The 25146-nt window shown below is 34.8% G+C and overlaps 1 protein-coding gene across 1 annotated transcript in view; it reads right to left on the bottom strand.

Annotated features, from left to right (window-relative positions):
• Positions 1-4033: 4033 nt before the first annotated feature.
• Positions 4034-25146, bottom strand: part of LOC114343675 (uncharacterized) — a 38671-nt gene continuing 17558 nt past the window's right edge. Inside the window, exon 2 of the mRNA XM_028294512.2 lies at positions 4034-8382. Within this exon, the coding sequence (XP_028150313.1) occupies positions 8205-8382 (178 nt within the window). The 3' untranslated portion in view covers positions 4034-8204. The remainder of the gene's footprint in view (positions 8383-25146) is intronic.

Here is a 25146-nt window from a genome sequence, read left to right as displayed (position 1 = left end):
CCTCAAATCCGGAGGAACGTAAAAATCGAGATCTTAAAATTCAGATTTCCATTTTAGTTCAAAGGGACCATACTAAATGGGATGAAGTGCTACCCAGTATACGTTTTTCTATGAATACCGTACCAAATTTAGCTACCGGTTATTCCCCGGCCTATTTGAACTTTGCGCGTGAGCTACGTACGCCCACAGATGTGCATAAAGACTTACGAGCTATTATCGCGAGTGAAACGGTTATTCCCGAGATAACACCTTACTTGCGCAGGCATACTGACATTTTATTAAGTGCGCGAGAAAATAATGAACTAAAAGGGAGGTTCCCTAGGTTGGCTGTATACCATATAGTTAAAAAACTCTAACAAGAAGTAAAACCACTTCTATGTAAATTGGTATATTTATTAAAACTTAAAAATCCCAATGGATTGAATAAAAATGTCCAATTCAGAACGTTTTCAGACCTATCGGTCCATCATCAGTGAATGTGCATACTTGCTAAATAGCCCCAGAACCAAACAATGGTTGAATTTAAAATTCAATTTACATTATTTAAAAATAATATTAAACAGGCTAAACGCCGATGTTACAGGATATTGCCTATGGGAACATGGTGAAACCCTACCAAAACCTCAATCAACCATCTTAGGCCAACTTTGACTATAAAGTGAGACTTTATAGTCAAAGTTGGCCTAAGATGGTTGATTGAGGTTTTGGTAGGGTTTCACCATGTTCCCATAGGCAATATCCTGTAACATCGGCGTTTAGCCTGTTTAATATTATTTTTAAATAATGTAAATTGAATTTTAAATTCAACCATTGTTTGGTTCTGGGGCTATTTAGCAAGTATGCACATTCACTGATGATGGACCGATAGGTCTGAAAACGTTCTGAATTGGACATTTTTATTCAATCCATTGGGATTTTTAAGTTTTAATAAATATACCAATTTACATAGAAGTGGTTTTACTTCTTGTTAGAGAAAATAATGAGTTACGCCAAGACTCTTCGAAATTGTATGCAGATAAACATTTTCGCGAAACCGTTGTGTTTAACAAGGGACAGAAAGTTCTAGTAAAGACTCACATCCTTAGTAAAAGTGATGCAGGACTGTCTTCTAAATTTGCGCCGCGTCGCGATGGCCCATACCTTATCCTTAACCAACTTTCTCCCACCTCGTATGAGTTAGCAACTCTAACGCACCCAGATGTATCGATCGGAAAATACCACGTGTCTGCTCTCCATCCTTTTGTGGAAGATGATTCCGATTCGCCTGTAACTCCTCTACATGAGTTACGTAGTAGAGGTCGACCTTCAACCACGTTGCAGAAAGATGTCGCAGCCAAAAGCAGAGGGGCTATCCCTAAGCGACATCCTAAGACAACGCAGCAATCTACAGGTTCTGGTGTACCTGTAACCACAACCAGCGACTCCAGTAGTACCTCGTTGCCTACGCAGATTGATTGTTCCATACAGAGACCCAGACGTTCCAAGCGCCCTCCTAAGCGCTATCAAGATGCTCATGTATGATGACCGAGGTCTGTTCCAAGCCCTCGCTAATAACCAGTTATTCCGTTTTGTATCAGCCATATTCTACGTCTGATCCAAAGGGGGAGGATGTAACAAGAATTATACTTGGCAACCCTGCCGACCAAGTGACAGAGGTTCTCCCGACGGCTGACAGCTGAGATGGCGGTGACTGCTCCAAGAGTGCATGATTGTACTCCAAGCCATTGAACTATTAGTTTTAATAATGTAGTTTGTTTCTATTTCTTTCGGTGATTATACCGCTCACAGTAAAGTTTGTGCTTATTATTATTCAACACCGATGTGCAAGGTGCTTCCCATTATTTACAGCTGAAGTTCGAGTACGAGCAAAACCCCTATAATATATCCTAACTCTCACACCCTAAACCCTCATCCCCTTATACGTTTCTATTACTCCATTTAATATTAATGTTTTCGTTTTTGTTTTGTCTTTCTCCTTTTGTGGCCTTTTTCTTTGCCATGTCATCTTTGCAGTATTGTCCTGTCCGTTATTCTTTATTTGTTTCTTGAGCTGTTCTAATTTACTGTTTCCAGCTTTTCTTTTCCACTGTTCCATTTCCATATTTCACTATCTACAATTAACTGTTGATATTCCACCTTCGAAATTTTCCCTTTATTTTTTTTTCATCTCTGTCAATCTTTGTTCATCATTTAGATACAGGTAGTTCGGCAGTTCCGTGAGTTTATTTTTACTTTACATTATTTTCAACTTTTAATATTTGGTATTTATAATAATATTTTTTTTATTTAAAGTCAGCCGCATCAACCATATTGGTTATTAGAGGATTTAGCGTTGATTTAGTGTGTACAATATTGATTATAAATAACATAATTATATGTGGTACAATATGTTACAGTCTCTTAAAAATTCTACAATATTTTCACTGGTACAGTCACTAAAAATCTCCGTTATAACTGATGGGATGTTATAAGTTAGTCTTTTAGCACTATATTTGTGACACTCTGTTAATACATGTTTCACTGTATACGGCACATCACGACTCGTACATTTTGGTTGAGGTTCCTTCTTCATTAGATATTCATGTATAAGTTTGATGTGTCTTAATCGAAGCCTGGTTAATACTACCTGAAAGAAACGGCTAGGGGAGTTGTTATTCCATCGTCCAAAATTTGGTTTTATTTCTTTCAACTTTGAGGATTTTTCTTCCCAACATTTAGTCCAATTACATATAAACTTTTGTTTAAATTACGGTTTGAGATCTTCTGCTAATTGTTTTATTATCGGTCTGATATTTGGAGAATTTGCTATTTCCCGAGTATTTTTAATAGCTAGTTCGTTTCCTTTAATGCCTATATGTGACGGTACCCACACGAAGACTAATGTTTTGTTCTTCAGCTGCTGCATCTTGTTTTTAATTAATTTAGCAATCGGGTTGCAGGTGTACATTTTTGATAGTATATGGAGGGAATTGATTGAGTCGGTAATAATAAGGAATTTATCTGATTCGACTGTTTGTATATGATTTAGAGTTCTGTATATTGCATACATTTCTCCAGTTATCACAGTGGATTCTGTGGGCAATTAGAAGCTTTTTATAATGTCTCTTATAACAAATGACGATCATACACCAGAAGTGGATTTAGATGCATCTGTGTAAAGTTGGATATATTCAGGGAAAGAAGAAAGTATTCTATTACAATTGCTTATAAATATTTGTGGATTGGTTTCAGATTTACGGTATGATAATAGTTGTAAATTTAAAGTAGACAAAGGTATTAACCAGGAAGGTGGCGTGTTTATGTTTGCTGAATGTGTTGAGGGAAAATTAAAAATTTCAATAGAGTTTAAAATGTTTTTGACCCTTAAATTGAAATGGAAAATGTGACCTTATATTGATATTAGATAACGATGACTAAATAAGAAAAGGGTTGTCAGGTTATAGTGATGATTGTTTTGAAACGTAAGATAGACTAAGTAATTTTCGTCGTTCATGTAATGATGGCCCTTCAAGTTCCCACTCGAGGCTTGCAGCAGGAGTTGTTCTATAAGCTCCAGATATTATGCGTAATGCATTGTTGTGTATAATGTCTAAGATTTTTAAATTTGACTTTGACGCTGAAGAATATGCAATACATCCGTAGTCCAATTTTGATCGGATTAGGCTTGTATACAACAGTAGTAATGTATCTCCGTCAGCACACCATTGCTTGTTGGCTAAACATTTGAGATTTTATACCATTTTGACATGATATCGCTAATTGCTTAATATGTGATTTTTAGCTTAAAGTCTCGTCGAATGTTAAACCTAATTATCTTATCTCTGTACTTAGTTTCAAAAACTTTGTGCCGAATTTTAAGGCAGGTATGTTAGTGTGAATAGGCTTTTTGGAAAAAATAATATATTGTGTCTTGTCAGCTGAAAAATTGAATCCACTCGTATTAGTAGGTAAGAATATTCTAGCTCCCACTTTTCTGCCCTCATTTATTTTTATTTTTGTACCCATTTTTTTAATAAAATAAACAAAAACGATATTGTTTTCAATATTTTTATTTTCACAATAAATAACATAAATAGGACTGATACAATCAACATGTATAAAATTCTTATCTATCTACATTCTAATCATGGGTTAAAATTAGTTAAGGATTAGCTTGATAGATTTTGTATTGAATTTTATGTTCCGTACAATTGTTTTCATATTTATCTGATATACATATATACACCCAGTCATAATCTAGTAGCAAAATCATAAATCAAAAGTTATAGATTATAGAGCATAAAAGTATAAGGTGCATATTATATTCTCTCAAGTCATGGAAATATATGAAAAGCTTTGCCAAAGAACATGATGTTGCTGCAACACTATTGTGATTATCAAAGTGAATTAAATGATACCATTATGATGACGAATTTTGTGAATTCAATTGTTGGAAAAGGCAACGCTAAAAATACTAAATGCGAAAAAGATTACACACAAGTTTGGTAAAACTGATTTTAGATGATAACATTTTCGTAAAAAAATATGAGCAGTAAGTAAGTATGTAGAGATACAGATTATATCCAGGTTGAGGTAAAGATTTTAAAGTATTATCTGAAAACTGAGAACATTGTGTAAGAAGATCAACAAGTAGTTTGAGAAGAATTTTAGTATATTGCAAATCACAAAAAAATTATCATTTTCTAGTAGAAATGCAGAGGGCTCTTTTAGGACAATGAGGTGGGTGAATACACAGCCAATCAGTGAAATAAGTCAATCGATTTTAATATCTGCCTAATGAGGAAGCTGATAGCCTCGCAAAAGAAGGGGCCAACACCCCATTCCAAGGTCCAGAACCCTTCTGTGGACTACCAAAAAGCCACATCAGAGAGGAACTCCGGACCTGGGAACTCAATCAACTAAAATTATACTGGTCCAACACACCAGGACAAAGGCAAGCAAAAAGGCTCATAAAGGTGTCGCCTAGTGCAACACACCGCCTTCTCGAAATGAGTAAAAAAGATATAAAAATGGTCACTGGCCTTCTCACTGGGCACTGCCCTCTGAGATATCATCTCAAAAAAATGGGCAAATCCGATAGTGAGAACTGTCGTTTCTGTGACAATGAAAAAGAAACGGCAGAACACATCCTATGCAATTGCGTAGCGTTGTTCTGCACACGACTAAAATTCCTAGAAGAGGTCACCCTAACGCCCTCTGACATAGGAAACAAGTCACCTAGGATGCTAATCAATTTCATCAAAAGTATTGGCATCCTAGAGTTTAACTAGATTAAGGTATGCACAAAAGATCTCTATAGGTCGAAGTGCTGAGAGGCTCCATAGCCTTAACGACCTCACATAATCTAATCTAATCTAATCTAATATCTGCCTACGGTTAGATACATACAGTTGTTCCAAGGGATGTTTGCGCAAACGTAATGATTGACTTATATTGATAATAAATCAAAATATTAAGTGAAACGTACGGCAGCATGTACTGTCAATGTTATTATTAGGAAATAGCTATTATCGCGGTGGACGTATTTTATAAAGTTTAAAAATGTAAATTTTATTGAAGTCTTTCCAGTATTGAGGAGATTGATTACAGCAACATTAAACAGCTTGAACATCATACCGACTATTAATAACATAAATATAAATATAGAACGGTAATAAATAAACAAAAACAAAAAGTTAAACAGTAATCTCGAACATAAGCAAATAAGCTTCCGTTCGATATAACTATAGCCAGACTCATGTAGTATAACGACAATTTGTATGTTTTAAAATATTACTGGTCTCATTAACAATAAATAATTACCGGAAATAATCAAGTAAGAGAGCAACAGTTAGTCGTTCTAACAATTATTTTTGAGAATAAAAATTACAATGAAATGTACAAATACGCCAATGTCACACAAAATGATAAGCGTCAAAATTCTTAGTAAATAATGTATCAAAGATATGCCGTATTGGTAGGGGAGCCCAAGTGGAGATTTTTGCAGTTACTCGAGCGAGTCAGATTATTACATGAGGAGAAACCTTGTACCCTGAAAATGTACCTCTACCATATATTGGCTCTTAATGCAGCGGAGTTCGTTAAAGGGGGCCGAAAAAAATCTATCCTTAGGAAAACTCGAAATCGTCAGATTAAGATAAGGTAAGTTAAGTACATGCAAAACAGTGTATATTTAAAAAAATCTGACGATTTGAGCGGGGCGTAAGGGAATGGGTGAGTCCCAAAGTTTCACAAAAAAAAAAGCGAATATTTCGCGAAATGAATGACATGGAAAAACTAAAAAATACGTTCTCAATATTTTTCAAAAATCTATCGAATGATACCATACACGACTTTCCAGGGAGAGGGGTGCGGGTAAATTTAAAATTTTAAATACTAATCCCGCGATATTTTGCGAAATTAACATCAGATCGAAAAACTGAAAAATACACGTATTTAATATTTTCGAAAAATCTATCGAATGGCACCAAACACGACCCCACGGAGGTGGGGTGGGGGGTTACTTTAAAATCTTAAATAGGAGCTCCCATTTTTATTGCAGATTTGGATTCGTTACGTAAAAATAAGTAACTTTTATTCGAGACATTTTTTCGAATTATGGATAGATGGCGCTATAATTCCAACGATTGAAAATTAAATTAAAAATGGAAAGTCCCCACTAAAATGGAAAACTCTACTTAATTTTTTTGGTTTTAGGACCTACTCTTCACAACCGAATAGGTCCCGATAACGCTCTAGTAACTGCACATTTAGCATACTTGGCTCCCCTACCATATCGCTTATCCTTGTTGTAGTTTTTATGGATAGACGGCTTAATTTTGGGATACTACGTCAGTAATTTTATTCATGTGCAAAGACACGTTGGCACAACTGTATTGAAAATCGTTTTAAGAAGAAAATAAATGCCTAATGTGCAAATAGTGAATCTTGATAGGATTGTGATATAAATGACACTTAAATTATAAACGGGGTTACACCCAAGTTACGGATTTCTACTTCCCAATTCATGACGACATTGAAACCTAAAATTCTAAAATACGAATGTAAAAGTTATATTCATTATATTCTAAAACATCAATCATGAGTACAATGCGTTATACACTACAAGCTAGTCCTCAACCGAAAACAAAAAAATATATATTAATATAAACCTAACATCTATTATCACAAGCATCAATATGATGTACTAATTCATCACAATAAAATACCTAGTAGGGGTCGCACTAAACCTATCTTATAAAGTAAAAGTTCGATCCATATTTAAATCAAAGATTCTTAGCATTAGAGTAGAAAGAAGATTTTTTGTCTCTATTTATTAATATTGTTTTTAAATGTTCGGTAAATACCCTGTTATCTTATGTAAAAAACTTATTTATCTTTCAAATCCTAGGCAAAGAAAGAAAATTAACAATTTCAAAATACCAAAATTCAAAAATTTCAAAATTCAAAAGTGTCAAACAAAATTTCAAGTTATCAAAATTTCAAAAGTTAAAAATTTGAAATTTCAAAATTTCAAAATTTCAAAATTTCAAAATTTCAAAATTTCAAAATTTCAAAATTTTAAAATTTCAAAATTTCAAAATTTCAAAATTTTAAAATTTCAAAATTTTAAAATTTCAAAATTTTAAAATTTTAAAATTTTTAAATTTCTAAATTTCTAAATTTTAAAATTTTAAAATTTTTAAATATTAAAACTGAAAATTAAATAAAATTAAATCAGTCATTGATATATTAATATACAGCACAAACATAGAATCTTTAAAATGCTTAAAATATTTTTTAGTTATTTTCAAGTTAGGTTCATTGTTAACTATTTGAGGTAACCTGTAACTCTCAAAATTATTACAATTTTTTTTATATTCTCAATTGTTATTATTAAAGGTACAGGTCTAGTACTCGTATTTTTGCTTTTTCGCAAAATTTTTTATACAAAGACAAAATTGATAGACGTGCCTTATGTATATTTTCTTTGGTCTAAGTACAATCACGAAGTAATTAAATATATGTAAAAAGGCTTTTACGGGACATCTGGGTAATACTACAAGAGTCAAGGAGCAGTATATGTGGCTTGACTGTAAACATAAATGTTTACTATACTTCTCCAAAGTTATTGGTAATTCCCGCACTCCCTGTCATTGGCTGACGTGAAATTCATCTCTTCTTCTAATATCGTCGATTTAACTCATCTCTCAATCTAACCTTGGTTAGAAACCTTTCTGTGCAAACAACAGCCATGGTAGGATGACTGTTACCGTAATGCAGAACATAACACTCATGCTGGTGGATATTACTGGAGAGTCTGGTTCTGGCCAAAACTGTTCCTCGAATTCGTGTTCACCTCTTTGGAACTCTTTGATATCAACTTCGTAGCGGAATTTTACTCTGAAACAACAAAAAAAATATGCTTTAAACAGTCATACAATAAATAAAATTATTTAGATGTTTTTGAAAATATAAAAGGAGGTAAAATAGAGCCGGTATTAATTTGTTGAAATCAGTTGTTACTAGGCAATAATACCTATATTATAGTTTTTTTGTCAATTTCTGCTAATATTACTAATAAATGCAAACTTCTTATCAAAAGTGAATAACCATTTTCAATTTCGTTGCAACACGAAACAACAACCGCATCATTATTCCAGTTCAATCAGGGAGTGCAGCAAGCACCTCTACCGGTTTCGAAACTTATTAGTCTCTCATCAAAACGTACATATGCTGCTCTCTCTGACCCAACTAGGACAAACCCCGGCGTGCAGTCACGGATGGCAACGAACGAAATGGCAGAGATGCCCTAACGGCAACTGCTAGCAAAAGACTAAATTTTCAAGCTAATAGCACATAAAACAGCATCAAAAAATGTGGTTCCACATCCTACCAGATTGAAAAAAATGGGACCATTCTATGGTAACACCTCCGAGGCTTCTACAATTTGCAACTGGCCAATTGGTTCAAACCAAGGTCATAAATCTAAACACACACACACACACACACACACACACACACACACACACACACACACACACACACACACACACACACATACAATTTGCAAGCCAAAACGGATGCTGTGACTAAGGAAGATGAGGGACGTCCCATCTGCTCAGCGCGGTAAAGTTCCAACGAGAATGGTTCCCTTCAACGTGACGTGACTGCACGCCGAGGTTTGTCCTAGTTGGGTCAGAGAGGGCAGCATATGTGCCTCCTGATGAGAGACTAATAAGTTTCGAAACCAGTAGAGGTGCTTGCTGCACTCTCTGATTGAACTAGAGTAATGATGCGACTGTAGTTTCGTGTTGCAAAGAAATTAAAAATGGTTATTCATTTTTGATTTACATGTTTACTCTGATCGGAGTACGAAGGGAACCATTCTCGTTGGAACTTTACTGCGCTGAGCAGATGGGACGTGAATTATAAATTATAAAATTCCCTCATCTTCCTTAGTCTCAGCATCCGTTATGGCTTGCAAATTGTAGAAGCCTCGGAGGTGTTACCAGAGAAGGTTCCCATTGTTTTCAATCTGGTAAGTTGTGGAACAACATTTTTTGATGTTGTTTTATGTGCTATTAGATTGAAAACTTAGTCTTTCGCAAACTACTTAGTTTATTTTATATATTTCATTGTATACATCAATAACAGCACTTGTTTTAGTTATTACTGTGTAAGCTTTTCATACGGTCTACTTTTTGTCTTCAAATGTAGAGATATATGAAAAGTATATCTAGGAGTAGCAGCTATCTAAGAAACTCGCAACTACGTCACCTCAGCGTAGGGCTATTGTTCGAGGTGTAAAATTACCTAAACAAGGGCTTATTTCATAAAACAGGTAGATCCCTTGTTTAAGTTGTTTATTGAATTTCCCACCTCGAAAAATAGCACCCCGCTAAGCTGAAGATAAATGGGTCTCTTATATAGCCGGTACTACTATACTATAATCGTATAACTATTTTGCCATAGGTTTAGTTTCTTCAAGATCGAATCTATATTTCTTACTTGCAATTAAATACAGTTGTTATGAAGTGATTGTTAGTGAATTATTGGTTGCATAACTAATAGGAAAAAATTTACTAACGATTACGAAAATTGAATTTTTTAAATATAAGTAAGTGGATATTTTGAAATTATTGTACTGCATCTAATGTTTGTTGTTAAAGAAATATGAGTTTTTGAATTTACATTAACACGAATTGTTTTAGATATTTTACAAAAAATAACAAATAAAAATGCAAATTTAACAATTCTTTAAAAAACACGTAAACAATTTTATGTTCTGTATCAATGTACCTACTTAATATATTTTAAGTACGTAAAAATAGTTATTATGCCCGTTGGATACGTGCTCCACGTAACTGCTCCACATATTGAATACGTTGGTGCTCCCGGAGCGGCACTCACCCTCGACGATCCAATCGGTGGCGGTTTATATGTTGAGGAGCGCATGCCGTATATCGGGCTTTTCATTCACAGTCATTTGTTTCGAGCTTCTGTCATATGTCGTATAATCCGTGTATATTAATATTATACACAGATTATACAACATATGACAGAAGCTCGAAACAAATGACAATCCATGAAAAGCCCTATTGGAGCTGTTACCCGGAGCACCAAGGTAATGGTGGAATACTCTCTGTGTTGGAACAACAAAATTGGAAGACTCTCCTTTTTTGCTACACTGGGGTAGTACATTTTGATTAAAATTTTCGGTTAGTTAATAATATGTATAGATTTCTCATAGCCTCTCAAACTGAGATATGTCATATCTCTTTTTCTTCTTCTAAATATGATATTAAATGTAAGTAATTGAATTCAAGTTAAAATCATAATATTAATTTCTAGTGTTAAATTAACATTGAAAATAAATACGGAGACAAAAAACCAGACCAAAAATTGAGAAAGCAATTTAAAAACAAAACATTAAATAATCCTAAATAGATGCCATTCAACAGAAAATAAGAAATTTTGAGGTTATTAAGACGTATTTAAGGTGAGACATCAGTGTTGAAAATCTGTATACCCTGAGAATAATTCAAGAAAGTGTGAAGCAAAAACTAATAAGGAGAAACGTTTTGAGAACATTGTTGACTTGTTTACGTGGGTAGAAAAACATTTTTTATGGTTCACCGACGAAACCTGACCTGACCTGGCCATGCAATTAAAAAAACAAAATTGCATTAAAGGATGGCAAAGAAGGTGCAGTTGACCCCTAAATTAGGCCTGAGGTCATTATCTTTCGCTTCCTTTGTCATTGAACAAATCTAACAATTATTTTTATTTTATGTCTGCTATACGTGTGACATTGTCATTATATCATTGCCAATCTTCATTGTTTGATATTTGAAATAAATTGTTTTTGTCATGGTTTGTTGAATGAGTTAAGGGTGAATAAATTAATTGTATTGTTATTACAATTATTAGATACCAACTAAACTGAGTTAAAGATTCGTAATTTTGGCGTTCTTAGGTTTTGTATTGCAATAAAGAAATCTGCAAATATTTGTGAAGTTAATTTTTAAATAGGTACATTATCTTTCGATTTTTTAGTTTACTTCATTTTGATTTTTGTCGTATTCACGGTGTGCAAGTTCTTGGAGGGGATAGGGGATACGAGAAACGATCGTGCGCAAATATCGGAGAAATCTTGAAACTTTCTTAAATAATTCATATTGTCAATTGAAATTTTCAAATTGACGTATATTTCATGCCTACTGTCATTGACGAAGAAAAATTATATGTTGCTCCATATAGACAAGTAGAAAACGGCGGGTTCGTTGGGAAAAATATGTCGATGAGATTTTTTTGCATAATCACATTTGTGAGACATTCCAGAATAAGGTTCAAGAAGTCGCCCACGTGAAAAGTGGTCCAATTTTTTTTAACAATTTTTTAACAATCAATATTTTTGGCCCAAACAATTTTTTTAGGCTTTTTTGGACCATTCTAAACAAAAAAGGTCTCTTATAATTTTTCTGTAAAGTTGCTCGTTTTCGAGTTTTAAGCAATTTAAAATTGAAAAAAAAAACGAAAAATGGCGATTTTCAAAGCTTAATAACTCGGTTAAAAGTTATTATTATCAAAGTCAGAAAGTGCCTAGATCAAAGTTTAAAGTCTCCCCTACAAGATCCTGAAGAAATTTTTGTCATTATTTTATTACTGAGCTGTTATTTTTAAGTAATAATAATGAGCGCCATGCAAGTGTCAGGCGGCCGTAAATGCTGAGTGCGAGAGAGATGCCATTCCGGCAGTCCAATTGTGCATCTTAAGCGCGTGATACACACGCAAAACTTTAAGTACGCGGGTTTGAAGATCGCGGACTTACTCGGCTCGCCGTGCGTCGGTGATACACGGCAGACTTAAAGTACGCGGTTTTAAAGATGGCGGTCGCCGTAGTCGGTGGTTTGTGCTATTTAGGAATTTTATCGTATTATATACTTCGTGTCGTATCCTATCGTGTTCATCATCATCCAGCCTCAAAAGTCCACTGCTGAACATAGGCCTCCTCCCCTCGTTTCCAACCCCATCTATCCTGCGCCGCCCTCATCCAGTTTTTATTTACCTTTCTCAAGTCGTCAGTCCATCTTGTAGGCGGTCGACCGACGCTTCTCTTGTCTTCTCTTGGCCACCATTCCAATAACCTCTTCGTCCATCGCCCATCTGTCATTTTGGCTACGTGTCCTGCCCATCTCCACTTCAACCTGGCTATCCTCTCGATGACGTCAGTCACCTTTGTTCTTCTCCTGATTTCTTCGTTTCTGATTTTGTCCCGCAGAGTTATTCCTAACATTGACCGCTCCATTCTTCTCTGCGTGACTCTTAGTTTGGTAGCCGAGGGTTTAGTTAAGGTAAGTGTTTCTGATCCGTACGTCAAGACTAGGAGGACACACTGATCGAATACCTTTCTCTTTAGACATGTGGGTAACTCACTTTTTAAAAGTTTCTCTCAGTTTTCCAAATGCTGCCCACCCAAGACCGATTCTTCTCTTCAGCTCATGAGTCTGGTTATCCCTGCCAATCGTAATTTCATGTCCCAGGTATTTATATCTATCTACGAGTTCTATTTCCTTCCCACCAATACTGGTGTTCTGGTTGGGTACCAAATTTGTCATTATTTTTGTTTTTGAGATGTTTATATTTAAACCTACATTTTCTGTAGCTACAACGAGTTCTTGTACCATCTCTCTTGCCATACCTAGATCCTCAGCTACTATGACTATATCATCGGCGAAACGTAAGTTGTTTAGGTATTCTCCATCTATTTTTATTCCCTTTGTCATCCAATCCAAACTCTTGAAAGCATGTTCTAAGACCGTATTAAAAAGTTTAGGTGACATTGGGTCTCCTTGTCTAACCCCCCGTTCTATTTTTATGCGATTACTGTTAGTATGTAATTTGACAGTGGTTGTTGCCTGTAAGTATATTTTGTGTAATAATTTTGTATACCTATAATCTAGCCTGCATTCTTTAAGCGCCTGTAATATTTTACTAAGTTCAACTGTGTCAAAGGCTTTATGAAAATCGATAAAAACTAAAACTAGGGGTTTATTGTATTCCACTACTTTCTCTATCAGGGTTTTTATACTTTGTAGATGGTCATTTGTTCCGTAATTTTTTCGGAATCCTGCCTGTTCTCTTGGTTGATAAATCTCTAACTTTCTTTCCATTCTCTTAACTATTATTCGCGTAAATAACTTATATAAATGGCTGAGGAGGCTAATCGGTCTGTAATTCTCTAAATTGGCTTTGTCTCCTGCTTTGTGTAATAGAATCATAGTAGCGTTGTTCCAGTCTGTTGGAATATTGGCGTTGTGAAGGCAGATATTGAAAAGTTGTTTAATTTTTTCAAGTAGTATATTTCCTCCAATTTTTAGTGCTTCTGATACTATTCCATCTTCACCTGGGGTTCGATTATTTTTCATTTTCTTCAGAGCCTCTTTGATTTCTGATTTTGTTATATCGGGCATTAAATCCGATCCTTAATTTAATACCCCAGTTTTTACTGTAATTGGAGGTTGCGCATTGTCATCTCATCAAGAAAAAAAAGATGACAATGCGCAACCTATCGTGTTATATATTTTTAATACTAATAAAAAAAAGACGAAATCGAAAAGTGTGGGTAACAAACAAAATATCATAGATATGAGGGTATTTTCACCAGGAGGATAAAACAGCCTATAAATAATTAGGTTTACTCAAAAACAAATAATCAAAAATAATTTAGTATAGCTTAAATTAGTGTTTTACGGTTTTCTCAAACCTTATAAAATGTAACTTGTCTCCTTTCAACAATAAACCACTGAATTATTTGTAGGTGCTTAATTAGTGAAAATATAAGTGTAACTTTAAACGCAATAACCTGACGGCTCGAGGCTCGCGGCTGGTGGCAGTGATACACGTACGGGTTACGAGTAAGATTTCAAACTTTTTGGATCGACGGCGTACTTACTCGGCGGACTTAAAGTACGCGTACTTGCTGTGATACACGCGCGAAAAAGGTCGTCGAGCCATAAGTTCGCGTACTTACTCGCGTGTGTATCACCCCTTTTACTCGCACTCACATTTACAACCGCATCAATACGATCTAACCGCTCATTGTTATTAATTAAAAATAACAGCTTAGTAATAAATTAATGACACAAATTTCTTCAGGATCATGTAGGGGGCCTTTAGGCTTTGATTTAGTCACTTTCTGACTTTCATAATAATAATTTTTAACTGAGTTATTAAGTCTTAAAAATGGCCATTTTCGCGTTTTTCAAATTTTAAATTGCTTATAACTCGAAAACGATCATCTATAGAGAAAAATTATGAAAGACATTTTTTGTCCAGAATGGTTCAAAAAATCTAAAAAAATCCGTGCCAAAAATATTGATTTTTGCAATTTGATTAAAAAAAGTTGTTAAAAAAAAATTTGGACCACTTTTCATGTGGGCGACTTCTTGAACCTTATTCTGGGATGTCTCGCGAATGTGATTATGCAAAAAATCTCATGGGAATATTTTTCCCAACGAACCTGCCGTTTTCGCCTTGTCTAACAATATTGATATGATATACAGATATTAGAGAAAATTAAATTTAATTGTTTAATTTAAATTAAATTGTATTTTGCTTGCACTAGGTACTGCATTTTAATAATTAATTTTATTTACTACATACAATTATTGTTTACCTTTTAATAACATAACCTCAGTCTTACTTTTTCTTCTTTTAATTTTTTTGGGCAGGACTAATATAATTAAAAAACCAATACAGAAGTAAAAACTTCGAGATGTATTCTGGTATAAAATCGTTTATTTAAAAACTATAAAATGTCATCGATTGCAGAACGTTTTCGTTCTAAACAGAACATCTTCAGTGCCTAGAATGAAGTATTTCCACGTTAGATTAAAGCAAAAGGTTAAAAATGTGACTGTTAAAATGAAAAAAGTGTGGGAATACTTACATCCTGCCGAGTATTTTGAAACTAGCACACCGTAAATAGTGTTAACATCATCATATATGGTTTACATAATGTAATATGTTAAAATGTTATGACTACAAGTCGATGTTAATGGATAAAGTGGAACACATGCTAAAAGGGTGCCATGGTTCCCTGCTCGAAGATACTAGGTACTTGCCAATTCAATGGGCACAGACCAACTGAGAAATTATGAAGTGGATTTACAATTTGACAAGGGTGACATGACATGACAAGATCTTGTCATGTCATGTCACCCTTGTAAACCATATATGATGATGTTAACACTATTTACGGTGTGCTAGTTTCAAAATACTCGGCAGGATGTAAGTATTCCCACACTTTTTTCATTTTAACAGTCACATTTTTAACCTTTTGCTTTAATCTAACGTGGAAATACTTCATTCTAGGCACTGAAGATGTTCTGTTTAGAACGAAAACGTTCTGCAATCGATGACATTTTATAGTTTTTAAATAAACGATTTTATACCAGAATACATCTCGAAGTTTTTACTTCTGTATTGGTTTTTTAAACTATGGTATACAGCCAACTATTGGGATTTTCCCATTGATTTTTTACTAATATAATTGGCCAATACAATTAAAAGTGCGAAAAATGTTGCTGAGCTATGAAACCAGGTGTCGCGTTTCCGAACTTGCACGGTCCCAATAGTCACTTAATATTGTAAGTAGCATTTGTATGTACAAAACAACACAAACATTAGATGATTTGGGACCCAAATGATTCAATCTGGAGGTCAAATTATGGAGGTCAATAATGTTTAAGTTAAAAAGTAATGTTTAATATTAGAGCAAAATTTGCTTGTAGAGGAAATTGAAATTAGACGTGAGGTAAGACAGGGATGCAATTATTTTATATTGTCTACTCAGAAGAGATCCTCAAAAAATCTCTTGAGGGCGAAACAGGTGGAATAAAGGTAAATTGAGTTCCCATTACCACTAGATATACTGATGACTCTGTCACCTTAGCCGAAAACATTGAAAATCTTTAGAGACCGGTGATCAGATTAGCGAAGCACGGAAGAGAAAACGGTCTATCAATGAACGTCAAGAGGAAAAAAATTAAGATAATACCAAAAAATTCAAAGAAATAACGAAAATTTTTTACAATAATAAAAAATGATTACTTTCAGGAAATCAAAATCAGAACAGAAAAGGCTAGAGCAAATTTCAATAAAATAGGAGTGCTCTGCGCGAGCGGTATAAAGTTGGAGTTAAGAATTATGTTGGCGAATTACTACGTATTCTCGAATTTGTTTTATGAAATGGAATCTTGGACCTTGAATGTGACATCAGTGAAAAAACTGGAACCATTCAAGTTGTGGATGTATAGAAGAATTGTGAAAATATCGTGGATAGAACACATAACAATCAGAGGTTCTGAAAATGATGAATAAAAAAATGGAAGTCTTGAATAGAAAAAAAAACAATAAAATTGAAATATCTCGGGCATATTACATGTGAACAGATATACAACTTGCTCCAACTGATCATGCAGGGAAAGTTCCAAGAAAAAAGGGGCATAGTGAGACGTAAAATATCATTACTTCGCAACCTGAGAGAGTAGTATGGATGTACATTAAATGAAATTTTCAGGGCAGCCATCTCCAAACTCTGAATAACTACGATGGTTGCCGACCTCCGTCGCGTAGATGGCACTTGAAGAAGACGAAAAATTTAGTCAAATATCTTCTATGATAGGTCGATCGGACAGCTCAGTGGGACTAGCGGCTGACCGCCACTTCACTTCGCCGTGAGGTATGTGAGTTCGAGCCCAGCCAGGTCATCGGAAAACAAAAACGCTAACGCGTCAGTATAAAATTCTAAATATGAATCTGGCGCTTAGACTGGAATATGCGGGCGTCTGATCGGCCTATGAGGATGAGGGAGCAGTACGGCAAGGGATAAGGGCTTGCGGCTCGGTGATACTCCCCCATAGATCCCTACCGGAAGGGCGTTAACGCCTAAAATATCGGTGTATACATATACATACATCTTCTATGACATATATTGAAAGGCGATAGATATGAAATATTGCAACTCATTCTTAAGGGGAGAAGACATGGTAGAAGCGGTATAGGCACAAAGAAAGTTCCTTGCCTAAGAAACATTCAAAATTTTACCGAAAAAAAAAACCAGGACACCTATTTATATGGCAGAAATCTGTCTTTTTCAAGGTGATAGCCAATATCGGATAATTCTGAAAAGAAGAAAAAAGTCTTGAATTTATACTGATGATGCTGATAAACTCGTTTAGTTTATAGTAGCACAATTTAGATATCCCGTTCAGCCCCTATCCTATTATCTAAGCAAAATTTGGAGTAAGCCTTCCCATAACCAAATTTTTCGAATATTGTTTGAATAATTTTTGAACGGCTGTTTTATAACTTTATATTTTATGAATAAAAAACCAAATAAATTCTAAAATAAACAATGTCAGAAAATATCCTATCACAAAATGTTTTAAAAGCTTACTCAACTCAAGATTATTTACCTTTGCTCTACTCTTTGTACTTTAATTTAATTTGTTTAATGATTTGAAATATCTCACTGACATATCAAAAGAGATTATTATAAATATTATTATTTAAGTGAATGCAAATAAATATATAGGTCGTAGATAAATTACAAAGAATTTCATGGTAATCGCAAACCATAAATCATGTATAAATACCCACTAACAAGATGGTTTTATGATAACTATGCTACGTTTTACGAACATTGTAAACGATATATAAAATATAATTAATAAAAAATCGCCTACAAGTAGGTTAGAGGAGTTAAAAAGACGTATGGAGAAAGTTAGGAGGAAAACAGTTTTAAATTAATTTGAGCTTGCTTGTATTGTCCTAAATTTCTCGTTTTCTTCTTTCTCTCCTTCCTCTTTATAAGCGGTTCTGATTGTTCATGGCCGGATTGATACCTCTATGGAAGGTTGTCACTCCATCTTTTGCGCGGTTGGCCGATAATTTTTCTACCGATTGGTGATTTATCTCTTGCTATTTTGAGCATAAGCGTCTCTACCATTCTGGTTATGTGAACAGGATGACGAAAATGTGTCCATGAATGATAATACACAATGCACTCCACTGTTTGTTTCTGATGTTCACATGAGATATCAATATCAACTCCTCTAATGACTTTAAGGTCTATTGCTTGCGAGTCCGACACAAATTGGAACTGCAAACAGTCTCTTAAGCAAATTGTGAATCTCAACTGCTGCTAACTAGATTGCTGAAAGTCTTGCTACAGAAGGAGCTAGTGCTAGTAAGTGTAAGTACTCCTTATACGCAGTGGCGGTTCGTGATTTTTTCAATAGGGCAGGCTATACCTAACTGTATATTATCTAGACAAATTTGTACTAGCAAAAGAAAAATACGCCAAAAAAATCTAATTTAAGGCCCCATTTTTTGACCATTTTTTATTTACATTTTATAATATCATCATAATTCAAAATTATTTCATAATATATCATTTTAAAAATTGTAAGTATAATTGTAAAAGTGTATTACCAAAGTTTGTGCCGTTTATTTGTTAACAATTCTATCTCTGTAAGTAGATATGCATATCAAAATAAATACAGATTTGAAGTTTTGCAGTCCATACAGGTTGAAGGTTTACATTGTTTAAGATACTCAACTGAATGTTTTTAATTCTAAAAGCGGCTTACTCTGCGAATGCAAAAACACGGTAAATTACCGATATTTTTCTTTGCATTACAGATATCGGAAAAAGTTATTTAAACAAGTTGTTCCAAATATTATTCTAATCCCACATACCAAATTTCATCACAAAATTCGCACTTTTAGTTTTTTCGTTATTTGTAGTCAGGATCCTAAAATCCTCAGAGGAGGCTGCTGGCTGAAAAATCTCACTTGCCCGATCTCCGGGCAGCGTGTGCGTTAAGCGATGTGCAGCTCTAAGGAGACCGGGTCTCCTTAAACCATCCTTATACGCTGCTGGGCTACGCGGAGCATTAGCAAGTGAGATTTTCCGGCCAGCAGCCTCCTCTGCGATTTTAGGATCCAGACTACAAATAATGAAAAAACTAAAAGTGCGAATTTTGTGCTGAACTTTGGTATGTGGGGTTAGAATATTATTTGGAACAACTTGTTCAAATAACTTTTTGCGATATCTCTAACGCGAAGCAAAGTAAACAAAACGGTGTAGCGTGTGTAAAAAATTTATGGGGAGCCTAAGCCTCCCTTGCCTCCTCTGACCAGCCGCCACTGCTTATACGGACCAGAACCATTTTGCGATATCTCAATAAGCCGCATATTTTTTTATTTTTGTGGTGGAAATTGAACCCGATATTATCTAAATTATCTAATTGCAAAATAAATCTGAAAACTGAGTTGAGAACGGCAAACAACATCATCATACCAGCCATAACATATGGATGTCCCTTGGGGCCAAACATTTAAAACCAACAGAAAGAAGTTCAAATAACCCAAAACCATATAATAAGGGAGGCTCTGAGCATCCTTGGATACGTATTCGAAAGGTTCATATTCAGGGAAACCAAAGAAGTAAGGATCCTAGATAAACGAATTAAAAAGGCGCATTGAATCTTTAATCAGCAAAAGAACCATCCGAAAGAAACTTTTGAGAAATTAAAGGAATTTGACGAACTACGATAAAAACAAAGTGGCAAGGCACAGATGATCCTGACACCAAATACGGCAGCGTTTCCCAAATGGTGGGTCGCGACCCGGTACCGGGCCACGGACGCAAAATGCCGGGTCGCCTCGCCGTTTGACATCTTGCTTTTTAATACCGCGCTCTGACTGACGCAGGCTTTTCCGAGGATCAAAGCTGTAGCACCAGAATGTGTTTGGGTGCATTGTAGCACCCACAGAGGCATTAGCTGTCAATAAAAATGCCACTGTTTTTAACCAAATCTATGCAAGGGTGTGTAAAACTTATCTACATAAAACCTTGCCCACTGGACTCAAGAGTATTCTCTGCTTTGCGCAAAGAAATGGGAAGTGAACACGAACATCTTCTTTTACACTGCGAAGTGCGTTGACTATAAAAACGATGTGTTTTTAAAAGACTTATTGAATTGAATGAAGAAATTTCAATGTTCTTAGAACAACATCCACCAACGGCTAGGGATGCAATATTTCAATTTAAAAACAGTTTTCATGATGTCAATTAGTTAATCAAGGCAGCCTATCCTTGTGATATTTTTGACCTCTTGAACAATTTAAATATGACCTTACTAGGTAGCAATGTAACAGGATTTAAAGTAGAAGAAAAGGTGGACGCTGTTACAAAAAAACTTAATTTGTGGACACGCCGCGCGGTAGCAGAAAATTACAAAGCTACAAAAAGAGTATAACGTGAATTCATTGACGAGTGATATTCCAGCGGCTTTCAAGGAACACCTGCTAGGACTGGAGGCAAGTCTGAAGGAATATTTTCCCCCCACCCACAGCAACAAAGCATGGATAAGAAATACATTTATAATGGACGTAGAATCCGAGACGGGACTTCCTAGCTATTGAGTCAGTAATTGAACTATCGTGTGATTAGGGCATTCAAAGACATATTTGTCAAAATACCACTGATAGGTTTTTGGCTGTCTTTATAAAATATATATTTTTAAAAGCGATAAAGTTTCTAATTCCTTTTGTTACGACCTATAAGTGTGAGACAGGGTTTTCAACACTAGTTTTCCTCAAAAATAAATATAGGAACCGTTTGGAAGTGGAACCGGACCTGAGGATAAAATTAACATCTTTTCCTCCAAACATAAAGATTTTAGTTAACCAGAAATAACTGCATACTTCTCAAAAGTAAAAGGGGTATGCAAAAAATTACTGGGTCATGCAGGATAAGCACAAAAATAACCGGGCCACGGAAAAATAAGTTTGGGAAACGCTGAAATACGGTAACAAGCCCAAGAGTGAAAGAAACAGGAAAAGGTGGTTAAATATTAGGAAACGGGACTCCACGGATTAGCATGGAATTGAACCTGGAAAGTGAAGTAGTAGAATAATGTTTTTAATAAAATAGGATAGGTAGATTTAGCAAAATATCTGGAAATGCATCCCTCGCTCCCTAGGTATTAGTATTACTACTTTACACCATCTAATCAATTTTTTTCTGAGTTTTAAGTAATACAAAAGAGGACAAAAATGTTTTCCATAGGTACCCCAGATAGAGCAGCCTTGATTGCTAAACATTGTACCTAGAGCCAGTGACCGAGGTCAAAAACCAAGGTCAGTTGTCTCAAGACGAACGTTTGTTTGTTGAAGGAGGTGATTCTAGAGGTTTCACAAAAATAAAGAAATGCCAGGGAGAAAAGTGCTTAACGCTATCTCTACTAAAGTAGTATCACTACAGAAATGTCTTTCAGATGCCTTATTTCTCAGGTCATCCAAATTGAAAAAAAAAAATTAAGCCAACCCAACGTTATGTCTGCGATTGGGGAGAGGTGGTGGTAGCTTGGAGATCATTGCGGTACCGTCTCCATGATTTGTTACTTCTTGGATCTTCGGATATGAGAATACCTTACTCCGGGAAGCTCGTGGCTCCTGCAGTTGGTATGTTCTTTGTTTTATATGTGTACCACTGAGAGGCGTGCGGTCCATGGAAGCGGGGGAAGCGCCTATTCCCTATTTATTCGTCGATATAAGAAAATATATTATTAATTAATATTTAATAATAAAATTTCTTTCCCTAATCCAAATAATCTACATATTACCTAGCCAATAGGCATTGAAAAATATTAAAAATTAATCGCGTACGAACGACCTCAATATGCACACAATTCAACTAGTTGGTCCACTCCTGACAGAAGCGCATCTCAAAATCGCCGCTTGTCGTAGAGTTGTCCCGTTTAAAAAGTGGTCAGGGTTCAATGACCGCACCCACTAGTCGCGCGAATTTTGCTACCATGGATGCGTTTATCCTATCGCCTTCGCGAAAGTGAGATGCTCCGACTGTTACTGCTGCTAAGGGGTGCTTAGGTATTACATACATTCGCTTAAAGAATATTTCGGTTTAAATGTTTTGCAGAGATTTTTCCTTTTACTGATCTTTTATTTGACATTTTACAGAAATCAAATGGTATTGCAGTTTGTATAAGACAAATTGATTACTTTATTAATACGATAATTAAAAAAAAAAAACGAGAGCAGTTTAAACATATTTGGGATAAAACTGAACATGGGGTTTGAACATGAAAGAAAAATAATGAAGATTGATAATTTCGGAGACAGAGAGACAGAGAAAATATAGGAAATAAAGAGACCTTTTGATAATATTCTACAAAAAATGAATTCTAGCTTTCAAAATTTTAACGATTTAAAATTTGTAGAATTATATATATAAACTTAATATTTCTAATTATAATTCATCAAAATTTCCCACAAAGGAATTTATTTCATTACGATTAAATAATGAAAATTTTTTGATATCCCAGCTTTGCACTCTCAGTTAAGTGTCATTTATGAAACAACTGACATTAATGATCAAAAAAATACCCAGAAATCTGGGATTTCTTTATAACTACTGGTTTAAACAAGTCACTGTGTGAAGTGGTCAAGTTGTGTGAATTAGTACTACCAACTATCCCAGCCACAAGTGTATCAGTTAAACGAAGTTTTGCAGTATTAAGATGCATTAAGAGTTTCAAATTAAGAGTTTAAAAGAAATTCAACAAGCGAAGACAGACATTGAAGGTTAGCCCTATTATCCATTGAAAAAGACTGCATTCAACAATTATCAGAAGTCGATAGGAGAATAGACCTCGAGTATAAATAAGTGTCATTTTAGTGAAAGTTGTGTGTTGTGGAAAATGCCTCGGAGTATAATATTTTTTTTAAATAGGATTCTTCTTTAGCAAACCAAGCCCGGCGCGAGGACTCAAGGCCCGAGCTAGCAATACAGATCAATGATAGGTCACTAGTCACTAGAAATAGCGGGAATAGAGTGCCTCACGCATTCACGCGTCACGGATTTAGTGTGTGAGTCCTTGTACGCAGGACGTCTCACATAATTAAGTACTTTGCTGATAGAGAGCCCCTGCGCATCAGAGTGTTATCAGGTAGGAAGTGGCTCGACCCTCGACCCTTAAGAAAATATTTTTATATCTTTATTGAATTGCTTCCCCTTTTAAAAAAGTCACCGCACGCCACTGGTACCACTTATTTGAAATAATCTTTGCAATAGTCATCTCAGTTTAGAACTAAGACAAAGAATGGTTAAGTGCTATGTTTGGTACTTTTGTATAGTGCAGAAATGTGGACGCTAAAAGTATCGATCATAAACAGAATTGAAGCATTGGAAATGTGGATTCATAGACGGATGCTGAAGATACCCTGGACAGCAATAAAAACTAATGAAGAAGTACCAAGGAGGGTCAACAAAGATAGAGAACTGCTGCTAAAGAGAGTTTAACATCGAAAAATGTCTTATCTGGGACATATAGTGAGGGGAAGTCGATATGAAATATTAAAACTGATCCTTAAAGGCAAAATAGAGGGCCGTAGAGGTGTAGGAAAAAACAAGTTTCTTATTCCATATTGCAGAAGGTCGTGAAGCCTTCGCAATGGTGATCGCCAACGTCGGATAATTCTGATGCGGCATGTGAAGAAGAAGAATGCCACTTTTGATTTTATTAATTTTATATTTCTAGCATGATATTTAAATAACTTAATTGAACGAAAAAGACATGCCTTAAAATGAATTGTTATCTAGTTAATTATGTAACTACATTTGATATTGAAATCTGTTGGGAAATAGAATCTGTTTAAAAAAATTTATTACCTTAATTATGTATAATTAAGCTGTAACAATGTCGTACTAAATTGGCAATTTTTAGAAAAAATTATAATACTACTTATAGTTTACAATCTTTTTATACTTTGTGATTTAAATTATTATCTGACCCAGTTTAAAAATAAAATTGTAAGACCTAGTGCAGCCGATATGTGAAACAATTGTGCATTTAATGATAGAAGTATATAATGTGGACCACATATACTGCACATATAAAGGTTCAAATTTAGATATGAAGCCATCTCAGATTTTGCCTTTTACAAAAATTGTGGGGATTCAAATTCGAGACTATACATTGTGACTAATATAGGTTTTTTTTTATGAATAATATCGAGGTCTTGAACCGGAAGAATAATTTTACCAGAATTTGTGGTTTTACTGTTTTTTTTTATGTAATAATATGTTGTTTCTTTTTCAATTCTTTCTCCCTGTATATACAAATTTTTCAAAAAGGTAATAACGCCATTGAAAAGAGTGTAAATATATTTTTTAGGAAATATTTTGAACTTTTCAGTTGTGTTAATTACCATTTAATAAATGCTTAAGGTATGTTCACATGTACCTATGGGCGGCAGATTCATTTTGAATGCCCGCCATTTTTGTAAAAGACTAAATTTGAGATGGCCTCATATCTAAATTTGAATATTTGTATGTGTAGTATGTGTGGTCAAAATTATATGCTTCTACCATTAAATGCACAATAATTCTTATATTATTATTTGCACGCACATAGGTACATACCTATAACCTGATAGATAGATAACCATAGAGGTAGATAACCTGATCATCAATAATACAACGATCGAAAGAGTAACAATTAGGAACGTGGCTAACCGAAGATGGAGATCAAACAGAAGAAATCAGATCTAGAATAGAAATGGCAAGAA

The sequence above is a fragment of the Diabrotica virgifera genome, chromosome 2, assembly GCF_917563875.1.
Source record: "Diabrotica virgifera virgifera chromosome 2, PGI_DIABVI_V3a".
NCBI lineage: Eukaryota > Metazoa > Arthropoda > Insecta > Coleoptera > Chrysomelidae > Diabrotica > Diabrotica virgifera.
The sequence above is the reverse complement of the archived record's forward strand: the minus strand, read 5'-3'. Positions and strand labels throughout refer to the sequence as shown.